The sequence below is a fragment of the Coffea eugenioides genome, chromosome 7 (assembly GCF_003713205.1).
Source record: "Coffea eugenioides isolate CCC68of chromosome 7, Ceug_1.0, whole genome shotgun sequence".
Classification (NCBI taxonomy): domain Eukaryota; kingdom Viridiplantae; phylum Streptophyta; class Magnoliopsida; order Gentianales; family Rubiaceae; genus Coffea; species Coffea eugenioides.
The window spans coordinates 4,547,401-4,567,081 of NC_040041.1; the positions used below are offsets into that span (position 1 = coordinate 4,547,401).

Sequence of the window (19,681 nt, forward strand, 5' to 3'; positions counted from 1 at the left end):
CCGTTATCCCTCTATTTACCATCATTTCCCTCAACAACATCCACCCCCCAAAATGCCATGGCCATGACCATGAGCTTCACAAAAGAGAAAAAGAACGGCATTGGACCTGTTGCAAGAGTCTTTTCTCGCGCCGAAAAGCATGGAATTGTCAACTAACTTTCTTGAAAACCATAAAAGCAGCGGCGTTTAGGTTTCTTCCCTCCAAGATTTTGCCTTCAGGCCCTTAACGGGTTCTTTACACAGTAGTCAACCAAAGTTCACAGCTTTCGGGGCAAGTCTGTCATGCAATACATTTCTTACAAGTCTTGTTTTGCTTTTCATGATGGTTATTCTGACGGCCAACTCAATTGACAAGAACGGACCCTTTTTTACAAGGTATTGTGTATTTAAATCTTAACTCGATATGAAAATTATGTTGATGAATGATATATAAAACTCCTATAAGCGACTTATAATATAATTGCAGGAGTATACTCTAGTCTACGATGATGATCGAAATCGAATCGAATCGAATCGAACTCTTTCTTTCCAAAAAAAAAAATAGGAAAAAAAAGGGATCATTATTCTAGCATCGTATGTGCCTCTTAAAAATTGTTCATACGGGCTTAGCGTAGACGAAATCTTGAAAAATTTAGAAATTGATGCATAGATGCAAACTTGCAATATTGAGGGTCTTTTCTTCCTGAGATTTGGGAAGGTGTTCTCATAAAAACTTTAAAGTTTGAAGGGGGAATTTGAGGAAATATATGTACGTTATGATCCTTAAAAATGTTGTCCGATTAATCAATTATTTTGCACGATTAAAATTATGTAATCCAGATGCCGTAATGGGCCACTTCTGTTAGCGAAGAGTGAAGGCAAGCGCATGCAAACCAGCCAGTTAGAAAAAGAAAAAAAGAAAAGGCACGCAGTTCCTGGGGAATGTGGCCGTCCACCATGTCTCCCATTAATTCATAGCCGTTTATATCCTGTCCGTGAATTTCATGTCAGCCTACCCCAAAAGTTCAGCAGGTTGTTTATTAAAGAACTGGTTACGCTTTACAAGTTGTATCAAGTCACCTACGGTTTAACAATTTTTGACACTTCAATTTTAAATGTAAATTAATTAACATTACATAGCATGCACAATCTCTACAAAGACTAGAAATTCTAGCTAGGCCTTCAGGTAAACTCGTATCATTAATAGACTTGTTTTATTTCTTCATCTATTTCAAATTATAATTCACTAATTACAACAAAATTAACTAATTTTTGTTAATTTATGTGAAAATCAATAATACTATCAAAGTGGGACGAATGGATGGAGTATTTTGTTTTGTCAAGACTATAATTAGTGGTATCTATTTAGTTTCTAACACACTTTAGTGACCTTGTAAGTTAATAAAGTGAAAGGAATAAAAGATAGTAGCTAGTTACCGTTGGTTGAAAAGAATAACAAAATGATCAGCAACATAACAAGATGCTTTTCACCAAACGAAATTAGCACCAGCAATCGTCTGCAGAGTTTCTTGTTCTTTAGAAGAAATGTGGGGTGGTAAAAGGCCCTTCGTACATCTCTATCTCGTTGTAAGATTGCGTAAAACTTCTGGAGTCCAAGAATTTTTGGGGGATGCACGAGCTTGTTGATAAGATGATTTCTTTTTGTTTGTGTTAGGCAGATGGTCTGGTTGTTATACCTACGTTTCTTCTAATTCTGTTGTTTTCTGCTTTTCTCTGGCTTTTAGGCTTTTCCAGATCATCTTTCATGGAGTTTCACGAGGTCGAAAATGACTAGTTTTTGTCCGTGATATGGAAGAAACAAGAATTATGAGCCAAGACAACTAGCAGCGAATCATGTTTCAGTTTATGAAGGAAGTTCTGGGGTCTGGATACACGCTGTTCTTTAGCAGATTTTTTGTAAAGCAACAATTTTTTTTTCCCAAATAAATGGATAATTTGTTGGGAATATTCGTCTTTTATTTAGTACTTTTGTCGGCCAATGTCATTGTAGTCTTAATGCAAAGAGTCATTATAGCTCGTGTTAAAGCATTTCTCACTATTATCATTTCATCTTCCCTAAAAATGTGTCATTTTCATCTCCGCTAAAGTGTGCACACAAGCAGGAATGAGTATATATACGCATGTGCAATATTTGATAATCAAAATTAAATTGAGATTAGTTGTCGTACATTTAATACATTATGAGTGTCCATAACGAAAAATATTTGTATTGGACGAAATTAGAATTGACGATCTTATATACTGTAATCGCGATACGTACAAAGATCTCGAATATAAAGTGAAAGACAAATGATTTTCATCACTTTTCAATTTTGGGCTATCCTTTTTCTCGATGAATAGTTGAGGTACATGGTTTAAGTTAAAAAAGTATAGGCAGATACCATAATCATGAAATGGTAGAGAATCAACATGGTAATTGAGTGAAATCTATTTGATAGAGTTGCCTAATCGTTCAATTCATGGTAGCTAGTGCATAATCTATGTAACCACTAAAAGCTTAATTTAACTAATAATAAATGCCATCATTGCCACAATTCAATTGATAACTCGGGCAAACCTTGTAGGGCCGCAGGATCCAGTAGCTTACTACAATTGTTCAGCTAAATTGAAAAAAAAAATTTTTTTTTTTTTTTGGTATGATTGATTGTTTTGTTTATGCTTACACAGAATAGCAACATATAAAAGTTTGGATTATGGTGATGATAATTCCAGCAAAGTAGTGGTGACATGATCGTTGATGCAGGCAATATCTGCTGTTGATGAACAACCTGAGTCATCATTCTGTCAAGCTTATAAAGTTAATTAGGGTAGAATTGTTTCTTTAGGTCATAAAGTTAATTCTGCATTAGTGCAGATTTATTGAATGAAATGATTTCTTCTGTTAAAAAAAAAAAAACTCCGTCTCTTTCGCTTAGATTGTTAGTGATCACGGAAAAGATGCAATTTTTTTGATAAAAAATGACAATCCAAACAGGTTTGCTGTTGTAAGCTGCCAGATCCCAGTTACACCACTCTGGGTTGAAATCAAACCATTAAATCCATCATGATGGTTTACATTCAACAGTTGCAGTAACACGACAGTTCATTGACAAGTCAAGAGGTTTTCGAAGGGATCCATGATATTTACTAGTATTATTTATGTATGGTCCAATAGCTCGTCCTCAGCTTTCCAGACAAACGACATATGCAACATCTGAAAGTGACTATTTATGACTCGTCAATGGGAGAGGCAGATGGCCGAAGAAAGAGTGTTTCATAAGATGGATCCCACCAAGGGAAGGAGTGATCAAAGTCAACGTTGATGGTGCCTCAGAAAGGAATCCTGGAAGAGCTGGAGTTGGTGGGCTCATTCGGGATACGGCAGGAATATGGTTAGGAGGGTTTGCAGAGAGTATAGGGAAAGCAAGTAACATAGCGGCTGAGCTACGGGGAATTCTTAATTCTTAAAGGAATGCAGCTGGCTTGGGATAAAGGATACAACGAAGTAGTAATTGTAGAGTCGGACTCGAAAGTGGGTTTGGAGTTAATAGAGGATGAAATGATCACATCGCCTTACCATAATCTGGTGAAACAGATTAGGAACATGAAGAGCCGAGATTGGTCATGCAAGCTGCAACATATCTGGAGGGAAGGAAATTGATGTGCAGATTGGCTAGCCAAGGAAGCAATCTGTTTACAATCATCAGGCGGACGATTAGAAGAGCCACCGGAAGGACTAAGGGAGTTACTAGGAGCTGATATAATTGGGGTCACAACCCCACGCTTAATACCATGTTAAGTTAAAAGGCCGTGGCCTCTCCTTTGTATTCAAAAAAAAAAAAAAAAGTGACTATTTATATATATATGAACTTATAGCATCTCTGCAACTAGAAAGGGACTGAGATGGAATGGTGAATGACCCCTCTTTAGTTTTTGGGGGACGGAGAGAACTTCTGGCATTGGTCAAAAAAGATGAGATGTGTCCACATTTGATTTCTTGGTGTTTTAGGGAAGAGAGAGCATTGGTGGATGACCAACTTTAGACCTTTTTGCCGAAACTGAGAAGACAAAAAGCTCTCGAGACCAATATCTTCTCACCTTTAGTTCACAGGAGGAAGGGAAAAAAAAATGAGGACCAAAACTTTAATGCTAATAACAGAGGGATTAATTTTTGAGTTAAATGCACTGCTGCATTTAGACAATTTTTCAAATTAACTTCTCACTTTATATATATATAAAAAAAAAGCAGTATTAACGAGTGTAAATTGAATACCTATTAGCCAAATCCTTTATACTAAATAGAAAACATATGAAAAAAAAAGGTAATAACAAATACAATAGTTCTTACTTTAGAAACTAAAATACATATTGTATTGATTTCATAAAGGTAGATTTGGAGACAAACCAATAGTGAGAGATCCGTGAGGAGTTGTCGGTATTGCACCACTCCCTCTCAAAACATTATGATCACAATAATTCAATGTTAACTCTATGACAAAGGACAAATCCCTAATTATGTGCGTTATTGGAGCTTCTCATGGTCATTTAGTGTTAGTACTTTTTCTTCAAATGCCATGCAAACATGCCCAAATAAAACCCACCGTGACCGTGGGAGAGCAAGCAATTGTTTGGAAATGTCTTTTTTTTTTCAGAAAAATTTTTATATTTTTTGTGAACATATTTTTTAATTATTCTTTTATTTTATATACATCAGATCGTTACCATGCATTTTTTCCATGGAAACTCCAAAATCTTGCTATCCAACAACAAGGGTGGTTAAAAATGACGAAGAAGAAGAAGAAGAAGAACAAAAAAACATTGGAAAGGGGGGAAAGAAAACACAACATGCCACATTCCTCAAATCCATCAAGTTATGACGGAGAGGAATTTCCAGCGATACAGTCATAATAATACAGTAGTAAGTACTAAGTAGCAGTTATTAATGACTTGAAAAAGAACGGCTGTCAGTTTGCTGTGGCATCGTACGGAGATAAGAGTAGCGTTTGATTTGATTTCCAAGGAATATCTTTTAACTGTCTGTCCCCCGAGAAAATGCGTTTGCTTGCTTGCTGGCTATGGATACGGTGGAGAGGGCATCGTGGTTGGTTCAGTTAAAAGCAAAGTCATTCTCTGACGTTCACTCCACACCTTCATCCTTGAATCTTGATCCTTAATCCCTTCATTCCCATCCCTCTCTCACCAGTCTTTCACGTTTCAACTTTCAAGACACTTTTTTCTTGAAAAAAAAAAAAATAATAAAACAGTTTACCACAAAAACTCACAAAATCCCAAGAGTTAAATTGGTCATAAAGATAGAATCTCACGTCTTAATAGTTGCTTCAATCTGTTCCATCCCGTGTACGCCCATTCCACCACTAGCCTTTAGGCCATTCATATTTGAGGGTCGCTAGGAAAAGGCCACCTTTCTACTCTTTCTTGCTTTCTAACAGCATAGTAGTACTTGTGAATATTCTCCCACCCTTTTCCGTCTCTCCCCTCTGTTTCAAACCATTCTGCTGCTCTGCAACCTGCATCACCCCCTCACCCTCTTCGACCATAAATTACTGATAACATAGTACGGTGTTAGCATCCTCGTCACTTAGTTATTTCCTCCACTGTAAAAACCCAATCTCGTTTCTTAAACTCCTTGTGTTTTATGGTTTAGTAGAATCATTTTGCTTATCTGGGCTTTATCCGGGATAAGGAAATAAGATATGGGTTCATTTTGTACCAGTAAAAGGAGTGCTCTTTATGCTATCTTTCTTTGTGTTTTTCTTGTTCAGCTATGCCACTCTGCTTCTTCCAAGGTAAACTCGCCTGTTTTTCTTCGCGGAGCACGTTTCTACAGCCATTCAAAATCTGGACATAAGTGATAATTTGTCTAATTCATATGCTTTTTTGTTTTTTTGGGTCCTCTGCAGTTGTATGTGGTTTATATGGGCAGCAGAGGAAGTGATGAGCCAGATGAGATTTTGAGGCTAAACCGTCAAATGCTTACTGTTGTCCACAAAGGAAGGTCTAGTCTTTCTCCTTTTTCAGTAAGCATGACATATTTTTGGATCTTTGATTTCTCGTTTGAATCAACGCATCATCTTGATACAGTGTGGAACAAGCAATGGACTCGCATGTGCGTAGTTATAGACATGGTTTTCGAGGCTTTGCTGCCAAGTTGACGGAAGAACAAGCTTCTGAAATTGCAAGTATGACAACTAATTTCTATTATATTTTTTTTTATCTTTGTTAATCTTATGTGGAGTAAAGATATGGTTTTTGAGACTTGAGAAATGATAAGACCATTACTATTCAATCAATTCTGGGCCAAGAAGCTAATCATGCAATTTTGTATTTATGTTGTATTACTATTGGTCAAGCCAAAACAGAAAATGCCAGAACTTTGTATCAGTATTTCCTACAGAAATTATTAATGCTGTTTTGTATTTATGTTGTGTTGGTCAAACTAAAACAGAAATGCCCGGAGTAGTATCCGTATTTCCCAATACCAAGAGGAGTCTGCACACTACTCATTCATGGGATTTTATGGGCCTCATTAATGAAGAGACTATGGAAATACCTGGTTATTCAACCAAAAATCAAGTGAATGTTATTATTGGTTTCATTGATACAGGTGATTTCTCTGTGCCTTTTGTTGAGTGTTTGTTAACTACTTTGATCAAGTAGGTAGACATGTGACAACAATGGTCCCTTCATTGATAGCTTGGCAAGGAAAGGTGGTTGTCGCTTAGGTGTTCCTGTTCCTGGTGCAAAGTCTAGCTGTTTATTTATATTTTCAGTTATACTTTTCTTAGTTGAGAAACATTAAGGACTAAGATGTAACACTTAGCAGTTGCTGCCTAATTTCTTATCGAGTACAATCCCCCTGGCTCAGAAGAAAATGTTTAATTGATGGAAATGTTTTCTAGTACTTAAGGTTTCAATTTCCTTTTCATGCTAAATGTAATTTTTTTTTAAATAAATGGGACTTTTTCTTTTCCATTTTTTGGATCACAGCAATGGTGATACTGTTAGTAAGCATAAATTATTGTTTGTCAACGGTTTCCATTTCTTCTATACAATATAATTGTACAGTTGGGCAGCTATAGTTGGGTGTGGGTGTTGGGAATGACAGGTTCTACCAGTTTTACCCTGCTTACGTTGCTTCAGTATGGCACAAACTTTGAATTACATACCTGGTAGGATGATGCTCTGTGCAACAGGAATTTGGCCTGAGTCACCAAGTTTCAGTGACGCTGACATGCCTCCAGTGCCAGTTGGATGGAAAGGAGAATGCCAATCAGGGGAAGCATTTAATGCTTCAACATGCAATAGGTGTTTCTGATAGTTGTCTTGCTTAACCAGCTAGTCATTCAAGTTCCTTTTAATGGTGCATTTGATATTGAGACCTGGACAAATTTGTAATCCTGCAGGAAAGTAATAGGTGCAAGATATTACTATAGTGGCTATGAAGCTGAAGAAGATGCAGGAGAGACCACCACGTCTTTTAAGTCCCCAAGGGACAGCTCAGGCCATGGCAGTCACACAGCTTCAACTGCTGCTGGTCGTTATGTGCAGAACATGAATTATAAGGGCTTAGCAGCTGGAGCAGCCAGAGGGGGTGCACCAATGGCTAGGATTGCAGTGTACAAGACTTGCTGGAGCTCTGGTTGCTATGATGTTGATCTTTTGGCTGCTTTTGATGATGCAGTTAGAGATGGAGTTCATATCATTTCTCTATCTCTAGGACCTGATGCTCCCCAGGGCGATTACTTCAATGATGCCATTTCCATAGGGTCGTTCCATGCAGTTAGCCGGGGAATAGTGGTGGTTGCTTCAGCTGGAAATGAAGGAAGTGCTGGATCAGCAACAAACCTTGCTCCATGGCTGATTACTGTTGCTGCTAGTTCAACCGATAGGGATTTTAGATCTGATATCATTTTGGGAAATAGAGCTCATGTCACGGTAATGGCTTGTGATCTCTAAGAAATGGTGATCTTTAATTATTCCTCCGCCTTACTAGAAACTATTCATTGAATAGGGAGAAAGCCTGACTCCACTTGAGATGAATGCATCAGCACGAATCATCCCTGCTTCTGAAGCTTATGCTGGATATTTCACTCCTTATCAATCCAGGTGAAGCAAAAGGTACTTCGCTAAGTGTACATTGCAGATATTAATCCAGAGACAGGAATCCCTAATTTATTTTCTTTTCTTTTGTTCATCACACTAGTTACTGTTTAGATAGTTCTTTGAATAGTACAAAGGCGAGAGGGAAGGTTCTGGTTTGCAGACATTCTGGAAGTTCAACTGAGTCAAAGCTAGCAAAAAGTGTAGTTGTTAATGAAGCTGGGGGAGTCGGGATGATTTTAATAGATGAATCAGACAAGGATCTTGCTGTTCCCTTTGTCATCCCTGCAGCAATTGTTGGGAAGCAATTGGGTTCGAAAATCCTGTCTTATATCAATAATACACGGTTAGTTTCTTCTTTCAGAGAGGTCCTGTCAAGTATTTGGTTTGGGTAAGCTCTTCATATGATTTATTGTTTCATGTTGCAGAAAGCCTTTGTCAAGAATTCTATCTGCTCAGACTGTACTGGGATCTCAACCTGCTCCTCGAATAACAGCATTTTCTTCAAAAGGCCCCAATGTTCTTACCCCCGAAATTTTGAAGGTAACTCATCTATAAGAAGAGGCACAATCCTTAGACACAGCAACTTCTAGAAAATTCATTGTGTTTTCTCATCAACATCACTTTCTGGTTTCAAATTTGTGAACATCTTGAAGCTGAAAATTCTATCATTCACACCAATCCTCTGTTTCATCTTGGGTTTTTTTATTAACTCCTGGTGACTAATAGAGGGGAGGGCAGGATTTTTTTTCCTTTTGCCCACTCATGCTTGGTTTATAACTTGTTTGCCTTTGTAGCCTGATGTTGCAGCTCCTGGGTTAAACATTCTGGCTGCCTGGTCTCCAGCAACTGCAAAATTAAAGTTTAATATTCTATCTGGAACTTCAATGGCCTGCCCACACGTAACTGGGATTGTGGCTCTTATAAAAGCAGTGCATCCTTCATGGTCACCATCTGCTATCAAATCTGCAATTATGACAACAGGTAAGCTCACATGTCCTGCACGGGGAAACTCATGCACTATATAGCTCTTCTATATGGCTCCTGATTTTTTGTTTTATTAGTTACTTTTTGTTACAAAGTAGTGAAATTTGCATATGTTGATGCCAAGCTAGGAGAGAATGTAAGCAATTTTTATACTCCGGGATATATAACATTCATATCAGTGAATATGCGTCTATCTAGATCATATAAATTTGCAAGTTAAAACCATTTCTTCAATGAATCTGACTTTTCAACATAAATGCAGCTACTGTTTTGGATAAGCATCACAAGCCAATCACAGCAGACCCTGAGGGGAGAAGAGGAAATGCATTTGATTATGGCTCTGGCTTTATAAACCCCTCTAAAGTACTTGATCCAGGTCTAGTTTATGATGCGAAGCCTACAGATTATAAAGCCTTTCTCTGTTCAATTGGTTATGATGAGAGATCGCTTCACCTGATCACAAGAGACAACAGCACCTGCGCTCAATCATTTGCAACAGCATCTGACCTTAATTATCCATCTATTGTAGTCCCTAATCTTAAACAGAACTTCTCTGTGATCAGAACTTTGACGAATGTGGGAAGGCAAAGAAGTATCTACAAAGCTGTTGTATTTGCTCCCAAAGGAGTCAATGTTACCGTTGTACCTCGACGAATAGTCTTTGATAGCTACGGGCAAAAGATTAACTTCACTGTCAATTTTAAGGTAGCTGCTCCACCAACGGGTTATGTTTTTGGATCTCTGTCGTGGAGGAACAGAAGATCATGGATAACATCCCCGCTTGTCATCCGAGCAATGCATTCCAAGATGGGACTGGTATTTTAGGCCTGGCTTTAGAAGAGAGACAGCTCGTGGCTTCTGAAATTACAGCAGATATAGGCAAGTAAAAGCAAATGTACATTCATAAGATAAAGACAGGAAGAGTTTCCTGCATTATTGAATGCACACATTCTTTTGAAGATAGCAAAAATGTGATCAGTTGCAGTCTACCGCAAATATGCATAATTTCGAACTTATTCATTGTCTATTGTCTATCTTCTCCATTTCGTCTACTGCGTTGACAATTTGTCCTATCCACTGTTTTAAAGCATCAAATGATTGATCCCCACACAAGAATTTTTATGATGTTTCGCTCGAAAACTGTGGATAGAAACCTCCCTCAAAATTCCCCTTCACTTTTGTGTGTATGGACTCCCAAGTCTCCAAGATGGTCCGTCAGAGGGTTTTAGTCTCGCGTTACTTTCATGGAATCAGCTGATTAATTCATCAATATTCAGGAACCAAATTTGAGCCTGACGCCTCACCTTTTCACAAAAAGAAAATGTGCTGTATGATAAAGGGGCGTAGAAAAGTCATTTTAGTTGAAAGCTCACAAATTCGTCTAACACAGAAGGCATATGTACTCTCCAATTGCTAGAAGAAAAACGGATGCAGAGGTATAATCTCCAACTGTGACCAAATGTAAAAAATAAAAAGAAGAAAACAATAAGTTTACAATACTTAAAAAATCCAACCCCGATCAGTGTCAAAAATTCCACCAAGAACCAGCCGCTTGCGAGCATCACAAGTATATGTTTCAGAAGCATACATTAGGATTAATAATCGAGGTGGGACTGAACTTGTTTCTATAAATTGTATCATCTCATATCTACAAATCAAGTACTCTAGACTGGACCACCTCCAGAGAACAGGAAAATCGAGTTATTCACTGGCCTTGGAAACTTCTAGAGGATCGATCAGGCCTTCTAACACAACAAGCTCATCTAATAGTGATAATTTCTCTTCTTCAAGGGCCTTAATGTCATCTTCAACAACTTTTAAGTCCCTTCCTAGCCCGAAGCTGTCCTCCTCTAGAAGCAAATACTTGCGTCTCAAAGCCCGATAATCATTTCCAGATGATGGAGATGAGTCTGAGGTTGATTTGTCAGGTGGTTGTGAAACTGCAGAAACTGCATTTACCAAGCCTCTCTTAGATGGCTTCTGCACCGTCTGAAATGGAAGAGCACGCAAGTCTTGTATTTTCTTAACATTTTCCCGTTGCAAGGGAAGCATGGAAGCCTTCTGCATTGAGGATTTCTTTTTCCGTGACTTGGGAACTAAAGTTTCATCAGATGAAAGTCTCCTTTGATCTTGCATTTCTTGTTACCCAGCGTATAGCACTATTCATATGAAAGGAAAAGCATTAGTGCAGAAATAACAAAGTATCGACTATGCCTCACAAGTCTTCAGAGCATAAGAAAACCAAACTGATTTAAGCTTCACAGACTATGGCCAATTATAACTCCTTAAAAATCGCTTTATGAATATCATTTTGATAACGTACAATCACCAAAAAGCCCAAGAGCATCACAAGAAAAGAAATATAGCTCTGACAGCTTAATGCATAAAACCACCTAGGAACTGGCAAAGATTATTCAAATCGCAGTAATCATAGTCAATGAACCTAGCATACAAGAACCAAGGCAATGCTTGACATAAGTATCAGAACAAAACTCTATGGGCTCAATACTTCTATAATTAAAGAAGTATAAATGGTATTCCTAGAGCGCACAAGGATATAATATCGAGCCTCTACAAACACTTCTTATGGCTGACTCACTTAGAGATCAAATAATTTCACGCATCCAGAAACACCTGTCCTTGACCATCTTAAAAACCACACACGTATCTGGTAGGCAAAGCAAAATAAGATGCATAAAAACTAGCGTATACTACTTTCCTGATCATACAGCAGCATAGGGCTCAAAATTTTCAATAAACAAAGCTATGGGAAGGGCAGTATCATCATCACTCACATGTAAATACCTTTTCTATGCAATGGTAAACAAACACTTACATCATCTGTTCAACAAACAAAACCATGAGAAATATACTGTGGATTTGATAATACACATGAAAAATGACTGCCTGCTTTTAAATCAGCTGGAAAAACTTGGATCATTTGGTCCATACCATAGACCTCAATTAGAGTTTTCCTTGATTGAACCGACTAGATCAGTTTCACCGCAAAACCTAAATCAACTGCTTGCGTTTCTTAGCAGGCTACGTGACAGGTTTTTCCTGTCATCAGTATTTGTCAAAGACAGGTACTCAATTTGCCAAGTTTTGTTCAACAACTAAAAGGAGTCAAATTTAGGTTCCGAGTTCTGGCACATCAAACATATTGACAATGATAATGGATCTCTAAGTACGACCATTATACTTCAAAGGATACCCACGAAGTAAAACTCAACACCTTCAGCAATTTCTCTTTTCCACTAAAATTTAAGCAAAAGATTGAATTTTTATCTAGAAGAAGATACTTAGGAGTTAAAAATCACATAAAGACAGACCCCCAATTCCTAAATTTGCAAGAATTAGATGTCAAAGTGTCTAATTTGAGACCAGGTAGCAGTCTCACGGAGACTTTCACCATGATTTTCAGAGACTTTCAGGGTATAAACAAATATTAAAAAAAGAAAAAGAAAAACTTACCCGTATCCAATTTATGAGAAATTGCGCAGAAAGACAGAAATAACAAATCAATCTTCAACCCAAACTTCCCTTTTTGAAGACTCTTCAGTAATCAGCAAGTGGGTGGCAGAGATTCAAGAGAAGAACAAGGAAAAATAAAAGGGCGAAGAAGACCAAAAGGCTTTCATATCATATGCAAGGGTGGCGGTGGTGAAATTTGGAGAGGAGAGGAGGATGACAGACCGACTCGAGGTCGAGGGAGGAGATGGCCACGGAAGGTCAAAGTTAAGCACGGTCTTTTGTTGATTTGACCAGATATTCCCAACCGGGTTTCAACCTTTTTGAAGATGTATACCGTGAAAAAGATAAAAGGGATAATTTCAGAATCCTTGGCCAAGAACTTTGAAAAATGAGAGAATATAAAGTCCCTTCTGAATTTACTTTTTCCTTGTGGGAATCTGGAGTGTCATAACACATTAATTTTTTTTTAAAATTTTTATAAACTTAGTTGATACGGTTCTTTAATTGAAATTTGAGAGTTGATAATGAAGTCAAAAGGCCCTTTAATAGCTTTTTATGTCATTTGGACAAGAAATATTAAGATATTTACAATTATAAATAATTCACAACACATATAAAAACAACTTGAAATGTTTTATAATAAGAAAAATAATATTTTGTAACAACTTGCAAAGTATCAAAAACAAGTTTATATATAATTTTTAATATTTTTTATTCTTCTAGTTTTCAAGCCTTAGATCTGAACAAAAAAAATTAGAAAATTCAGAAAATGTAAACGACTTACAGAACTCCTTAAATTAACTCAATACATATTACAGTAAAGAAAATAATACTTTCGTTACTTGCAAAAACTTTAAATAAATTTTGAAATATTAACTCTTTGTATCTCAAAGCGCGCTATATCTTGTCTTATTATGAGAATTAAACTTTCATGTTTTTGAATTTTGTTTTTGAATTATTACTAATATATTCAAATTTTTAAAGCTTTCATGTTGTGAATTCCAGTCACTTTTTTTTGGTTTTTTTTTTTGTAGGTGAACTTAAAAAAAAAAGAAGGGGGGGAGGGATTCTAACAAAGAAATTAACAACACCATATGTATCTTAAAGGGAAAACTTTTTGATAGTTAAGACTTAAAGTAAATACTACCAGTTAAGGAAAGAGTGAAAGCAATCATCCAAAAATGATTTAATAGTCTACAATACATCGACCACAGGACAAAGATGTAATACGCGCCAAAGTGTTATAAAACTATTTTCACCTCAGTACCTACCAACCGAATACATACTTCTAAGCCACGCAGGGCAACAAATTCAATGCCACGATCCTTTCAAAATCCCTGCAGCCTTCCTCCTATATATGGTGTTGAGTTCCCTGTATAAAAACCTGTATCCGTTGGGGTGGTGATAATATAAGAAAATAAAGATACTAAATTTTGCCCTGTATATATGGATTTTAATGTGACAAGATCAGGTCATGGGCTGGTTCCACCTTCACAGCCAACACCATCTGCTGAAGTTCTTGATCTCTCAGTTATTGATAGACAGCCAGTCCTACGTTGTAATGCTCGAACCCTGCATGTATTCAGCCATGCAAGTGCAGCTACAGCAGCAGCAGCAGCCAGTCCAGCTCAAGTCATTCGACAGGCTTTTGCCAAGGCATTGGTCCCTTATTATCCTTTGGCTGGAAGGCTGAAATTAGGTTCGACCGACCACACCAGGCTTCAGATTGAGTGTTCTGGAGAAGGGATTTGGATGGTGGAGGCTAAAGCTGATCGTAGCCTTGCAGAATTGGATTATTTTGAAAATGTGATGTCCATTCCCGGTGATGCAGTTGATCGACTTCTACCACCTCCTCCTCCTCCAGCTGATGGTCTAGATCCACTCGTCCTAGTGCAGGTAATTTAATTGCAAATGAAGTTTAATCAAGAAATTAATTAGGGATCCAAATGAAATTCATCAGGTTAAGGAAGAGAAATATGATTGAGAAACCAATTTGAAAATATTTTCTTTTTTTTCTACTGAAACACTTTTTGGGTTTTTTTTTTTTTATTACTGCCACCATTTCCAGATAACACAATTTTCATGCAACGGGTTCGTGATGGGCCTGACATTCTGCCACGCAATTTGTGATGGGCTGGGAGCTGCACAATTCGTGAAAGCAGTAGGTGAGATGGCCAGAGGAGCCGAGAAGCCCAGCATCACACCATCATGGAACAGGGACTTGATCCAATCTCCATCACTTGAAGCTTATCTCAAATCATTCCCCAGCATCCTGTCACCCCTTCCCCCACCCATTCCTCCATACCAATTGGAACATGTTACCTTAGACATTCCTTTGGATGAAATCAATAGGCAAAAACAAAAATTCCGATATCAAACAAACGGCCAAAAATGCTCCGCCTTCGACATAGTAGCAGCCAATTTTTGGAGGCATCGAACGCGAGCCATTAGCGACAGCTTGAAGGAGAACGACGAATTGAAACTCGTCTTTTTTGCAAATTGTCGTTACCACTTGAGCCAACCCCTTCCCCGAGGCTTTTACGGTAACTGTTTTTTCCCAGTTACCGTTACAGCCTCGTGTGGGATGCTCAAACGGGCATCCATGGTCCATGTGGTGAAAAATATTCAAGAGGCCAAGGCCGGTCTAGCAAGCGAATTTGCCAAGTGGATGAATGGTGGGGGCCAGGATGTGGACCCCTTCTTACCCCCTCCTCTCTATACAACATTGTTCCTTTCGGAGTGGGGCCGGCTTGGTTTTAACGAAGTTGATTATGGATGGGGCCCCCCTGTCCAGGTTGTTCCGATACAGGGCTCCGGCGTCATTCCAGTTGGCATTGTGGGCTCCTTACCTTCTTCCCAGGGACCAGGCATCCGGCTTATGACGTGGTGCGTCGAGAAGGCCCATCTCCAGCCCCTGGCTAACTGGCCCACGGGCCTGGATGACTAATGGAGATTAATCAAAATGTTAATGCCCCTTGTACTGAAATGATTATAAACGTACGGCACCGGATTAAAAAAAGTGACCATAACTCTTCAACTTTGGGTCTGGGTGAAAAAAAGTCGGTTGGTTTCTAGGGCATGGGCCCATAATCAAGAAATAATTTCACTCCATTTGTGGAAAGGAAATTCAGATGGACAACCTTTTTGTGTCGCTCCTCAATTAGTTAAATGATGGGGTATTCGTTTTACCTAATAAAGGTTGGTGAATGTTTTATTGGAAATTATTGGTCCATAATCATGTGAAAAGAACGCCTGTAAAATGGATGATGTTAAGACCTTTTGGCCGGTACATTGAATGAGTCAAGTGTTGAATGCAACGGACCAAGCTAGCCCCTTTTAGCAAGACAAAGATGCAACTCCTCCTCCTTTTTTTTTCGTGTTTTCCTTTTCCATGCCTTGTTTGGAATTGCAAATGTTTGTGGAAAAATGTCGGGAGTTTTTAGGAAATACTGTCGACGCATTTTTAAATTATCTTTTTACTTTATACACATTATATTTTAAACAAAATACTATTATTTCTACAAAAACTCTCGAAAAGTTCAAGAAAATGCAATCCAAACGGTTTTAACTAGTTTTAAACACTCGTAAAGCATACTCCTATGTTGTTTCCTTTAACAGCCATGATGTAGATATGTTTACTACTTGAGGTTATTAGTGTCAAGCATAAACTCCCAAACCACTTTCTTCCCCCTCTTCTTGGTTGTACCTGCATCTAAAAGCTGCATATAAGTGTATGCTGTACAGAGGGAAAATGGAAGCTCATCGAATGAACCAGGACCAGCATACCGATGCTATTCATTTATACTGTTGATTCTTGAGATCAGTTAATGGGATGAAACATCGAAGGAACTTTCGTTAAATCTTTCTAGAACCATGGAAGCGAAGCTGGATAACGTTGACCACAAATGTTAATAATGTTATACTGATTAAATGCAGGAAATGACTTGGAAGAAGAGAATTGTCTTTTCCCTTAACTTTTATTGATTGAAGATGACCTTTTTTCAGTTGCCACTAGAATCGTAGACAAAAAGCAAATGATCTCATCTTTGTTGGCTTTTCCACCTTTAAGTGAAAAGTAAAGCCGACCAAGTAACATCAGTAATAAAAAATGAATAAATCAAGAGGTCTGAGGTGCCATTTTCTGATTATGTTTTATCGAAAAAAAAAAAAAATTGACCATCATCTTGTAACGCGCATGAAGATATGGATCATTTTTTTTGTAATTCTGTTTATAAGGGAAAAAAAGAAAAAGAAAATTCATCATTGAAAATTTGGTTGGAAATTTAAAACCAACTTTTGGGGAGAGTAATCTGTAGTCAAATACACATCAATCATCAATCCTAGCCTTAGTAGAATCATACTTTTTAAACTAAAAGGGCTTTAAATATTAGTAAAGAGTGAATAAAAAAAAATCTGAAATCAACTCTTCGACCTTGGTTGGATTGTATTTTTTTTGTCGAGATTTCGGAAAAAAATTATCCTATTATTTTTTGAAATTTTGATGTATGCAAAGAAAAAAAATTGATTTTTTTAAAAATTTTTGGTGAAAGAAAAAGTTGATTTGGATATGTATTACAGAAATGTTTCCTTCTTTTTTTTTTCGGCCAAGAAATGACCCTCAAAACCAGCTCTTAGCTTCAAGAAACTGCCATAACCAGCTGATCTCGGTTAGGTATGACCAAAGCCGGGCCTGCTTTTGCTTGCAATGGGCACTCGATGATAACAACTCTTGTTCTTCTCGAATTTGGCTGGCCTACATCTTTTGGCCGATTGTGGAAAATCCTCAGCCGACAAAGAAATGGATGGTCTGGATACGTTTTACTAAATTTTCATGACTACGAAGTACTTTTGGAAAAATGAACGCAATCCCTTTCATTTATAGGGAACAGAAATTGCAGATAGTTTGAATTTACAGGTTGTCTGGGGTTAAATTAAATCATGTATGCATTGTTGAGGTCTCTGAGATTTTGACTGATAAGCCGTTCATGTTTTGGAAGAGGGACTCCGCAGGCTAACGAAATTTGATCACAGGTCCAAAAGTTGGCCGAGCAAAAGAGTGGGAGAAAAAAGTGTCCTCACATTTCCCGTGTCTTTATATTTCGAATTTTTGTCATGCTGGTAATTTGGAGGCTTATTTAAAACAGCTAACGATGACAACCGTCCCCACCATTTACTTAGTCATTATTAGTTTTGGGTCATGGAAGGGACCCAAAATTTTTCCTTTGTTCCAATCTCATTATTAGATTTAATTTTTTTTTTTTGTCTTCGTTATCTTTTGAAAGTTTGTATATGACAAAATCTCGTCTGAATCGCCATTTGTCAGGACTCTTGGCCGTAAGTTCCTCTAGACCACTCATGTAATTAGTGGCAGAGAGTAATTAAAATTATAAATAGTTGGGGAACCACTCTGTAATTTTATCAAGTCAGAATGATAAAATTACTTTCTCCTCCTTACTTGTTCATTTGCTCCAACTGAATTGTTTGGGGAAATCAACAACAGAAGGATGAATCTCAATCCCAGCACTTGCCATTGCAGATTATCACACACCCTTTTGAGTGTTTGAAGGGCTCTAATTATCACCTACTAACCTCCTGGTACTTCATTCCGTTTAATACGTACATAAAAACTTTTGACAATAAGTTGCTACCAGGCTTTTCGGCGTTGACAGGGCCTTCTTCTTTTTTCTTTTTTTTTTTTGGGTAAGAGTTGACATGGCCTTTTGAAACAAAGGAATCTATCAATTAATCCAGCATGCTTTGCAGTTTAGTAAGGGCGACTAACTTAAAAGTCGTCCGAGCCATGTGCTCTTTTTGAGGACTAAACGAATGGTAGATAAATTTACTGGCAAGAGGACAAGGATTTCTTCAGATGCCTCCTTCTAGGCTAGCTTTTGATTACGAGAACAATTTAGGGTAGATTTGTAAGTGGAATGGTTGGATTAACCTTCATCGTTGTCGAGATGAACTTCAGCTGCCCTCTATATTTGACTTTGGTAATACGGTAGGAAATTTCCGGAATACTTATATATATATATGTATGTATATGTGTGTATGTGTATGTATCCTTCCGCAATTATAAGACTGCTGACTTCCAAGTTCCAATAATTCATACATGAACGGTTCCAATTATTCATACCTGGGATGAGAATTATCGTGCCATGCAAGAAATATACTACTACAAAATAGTACGGATTTAATTCATTTGTCTGTTCTAGAAATATTATTGTACTGCCTTTTTCTAATTATTTACTTCTTCTTCTCTCTTTTTGTCTCCATTAATTTATTCTCGGGTTGAAATGATCATCAAGCGAAATACAAACCCTTGACAGATATGTAAAAATCAGCTTAATGAAAAACCAGAAAATTATTCGGACTTCTCCTCGGTCCAATATACGTATGTATATATATACCAATCATACAACCCAGCTTGTATTTCTTGATTCCTGCAAGCTGGAACATGTGATGCACGTTTTGTCCTAGCACCTCCTGCAGTTCCACTTTTCCTTTTTGTTAATGGTGATGTAGTATCATGTACCCCCCACTATGACAAATCTTCATTCTGGATCTTTAATCTGATTTCTTTCCTAAGTATCGTTGTAAAAATTCATGCGCCAACATAAATTGGCTCAGTTGACAAGTACGAGTTACTTTCTTACGAAAGATCATTTGTTTAAATTTCACCGTGAATATTATGTTGGTAGATAATTTGTAAAAACATCTATAGACAACATGTGATCTCGAAATCATGCTCTGACTTGCGTTGATGACCAGAGCCGAATTCATCCAAACAACATTTTATTACAGATAAAAAAAAAAAAAAAAAGTGTAAAAGTTCTTGTGGGGAAGCTGCGGGCCACCAGGAACATTCGTCCTGTCTGCCACAAACAATATGGTATGCATATTTATTTATTTTTCCTTTTCCAACCAGGGAGAAGCTTATATGGATAAGTACGAAATGCATGAAAATTATAGATTGAAAACTGCATTTTATTCAAAGTCACGTCCACCTAAAACAGCCATTACCCAGTCGTATTAGCATATCAACTTCCAATCTACAATATGGATAGCCAAATTTTGCTAAATAATATTCCGCTTCTATCATATAACACATTTCTCAATT

General features: G+C 37.5%; 3 protein-coding genes across 3 annotated transcripts; 2 read left to right on the top strand and 1 right to left on the bottom strand.

The window, feature by feature from the left end:
• Positions 1 to 5,162: 5,162 nt before the first annotated feature.
• Positions 5,163 to 10,112, top strand: LOC113777919 (subtilisin-like protease SBT3.9). Its single transcript, XM_027323149.1, has 11 exons — positions 5,163 to 5,786; positions 5,901 to 5,995; positions 6,082 to 6,179; positions 6,446 to 6,604; positions 7,194 to 7,305; positions 7,404 to 7,935; positions 8,012 to 8,106; positions 8,204 to 8,446; positions 8,529 to 8,643; positions 8,898 to 9,084; positions 9,350 to 10,112. The coding sequence occupies exons 1-11, from the start codon at positions 5,694 to 5,696 to the stop codon at positions 9,910 to 9,912; spliced, it is 2,292 nt and encodes a 763-aa protein (XP_027178950.1). The 5' UTR covers positions 5,163 to 5,693; the 3' UTR covers positions 9,913 to 10,112.
• Positions 10,113 to 10,526: 414 nt separating this feature from the next.
• Positions 10,527 to 12,861, bottom strand: LOC113777872. The gene is made up of 2 exons (XM_027323089.1): positions 12,562 to 12,861; positions 10,527 to 11,246 (listed from the first exon to the last, which is right to left on the bottom strand). The coding sequence occupies exon 2, from the start codon at positions 11,221 to 11,223 to the stop codon at positions 10,789 to 10,791; it is 435 nt and encodes a 144-aa protein (XP_027178890.1). The 5' UTR covers positions 11,224 to 11,246; positions 12,562 to 12,861; the 3' UTR covers positions 10,527 to 10,788.
• A 1,118-nt stretch (positions 12,862 to 13,979) lies between these two features.
• Positions 13,980 to 15,842, top strand: LOC113778525 (acyl transferase 4). The gene is made up of 2 exons (XM_027323963.1): positions 13,980 to 14,457; positions 14,630 to 15,842. Exons 1-2 carry the CDS (start codon positions 14,008 to 14,010, stop codon positions 15,506 to 15,508), a joined length of 1,329 nt encoding a protein of 442 aa, XP_027179764.1. The 5' UTR covers positions 13,980 to 14,007; the 3' UTR covers positions 15,509 to 15,842.
• Positions 15,843 to 19,681: the final 3,839 nt, after the last annotated feature.

Bases quoted from the DNA above. Each gene is read 5' to 3' on its own strand.
- LOC113777919 (XM_027323149.1), top strand. From the start codon at position 5,694: ATGGGTTCATTTTGTACCAGTAAAAGGAGTGCTCTTTATGCTATCTTT. The intron at 5,787-5,900 runs GTAAACTCGCCT...GGTCCTCTGCAG, and splicing joins GCCACTCTGCTTCTTCCAAG to TTGTATGTGGTTTATATGGG. The intron at 8,644-8,897 runs GTAACTCATCTA...TTGCCTTTGTAG, and splicing joins TTACCCCCGAAATTTTGAAG to CCTGATGTTGCAGCTCCTGG.
- LOC113777872 (XM_027323089.1), bottom strand. From the start codon at position 11,223: ATGCAAGATCAAAGGAGACTTTCATCTGATGAAACTTTAGTTCCCAAG.
- LOC113778525 (XM_027323963.1), top strand. From the start codon at position 14,008: ATGGATTTTAATGTGACAAGATCAGGTCATGGGCTGGTTCCACCTTCA. The intron at 14,458-14,629 runs GTAATTTAATTG...CACCATTTCCAG, and splicing joins ATCCACTCGTCCTAGTGCAG to ATAACACAATTTTCATGCAA.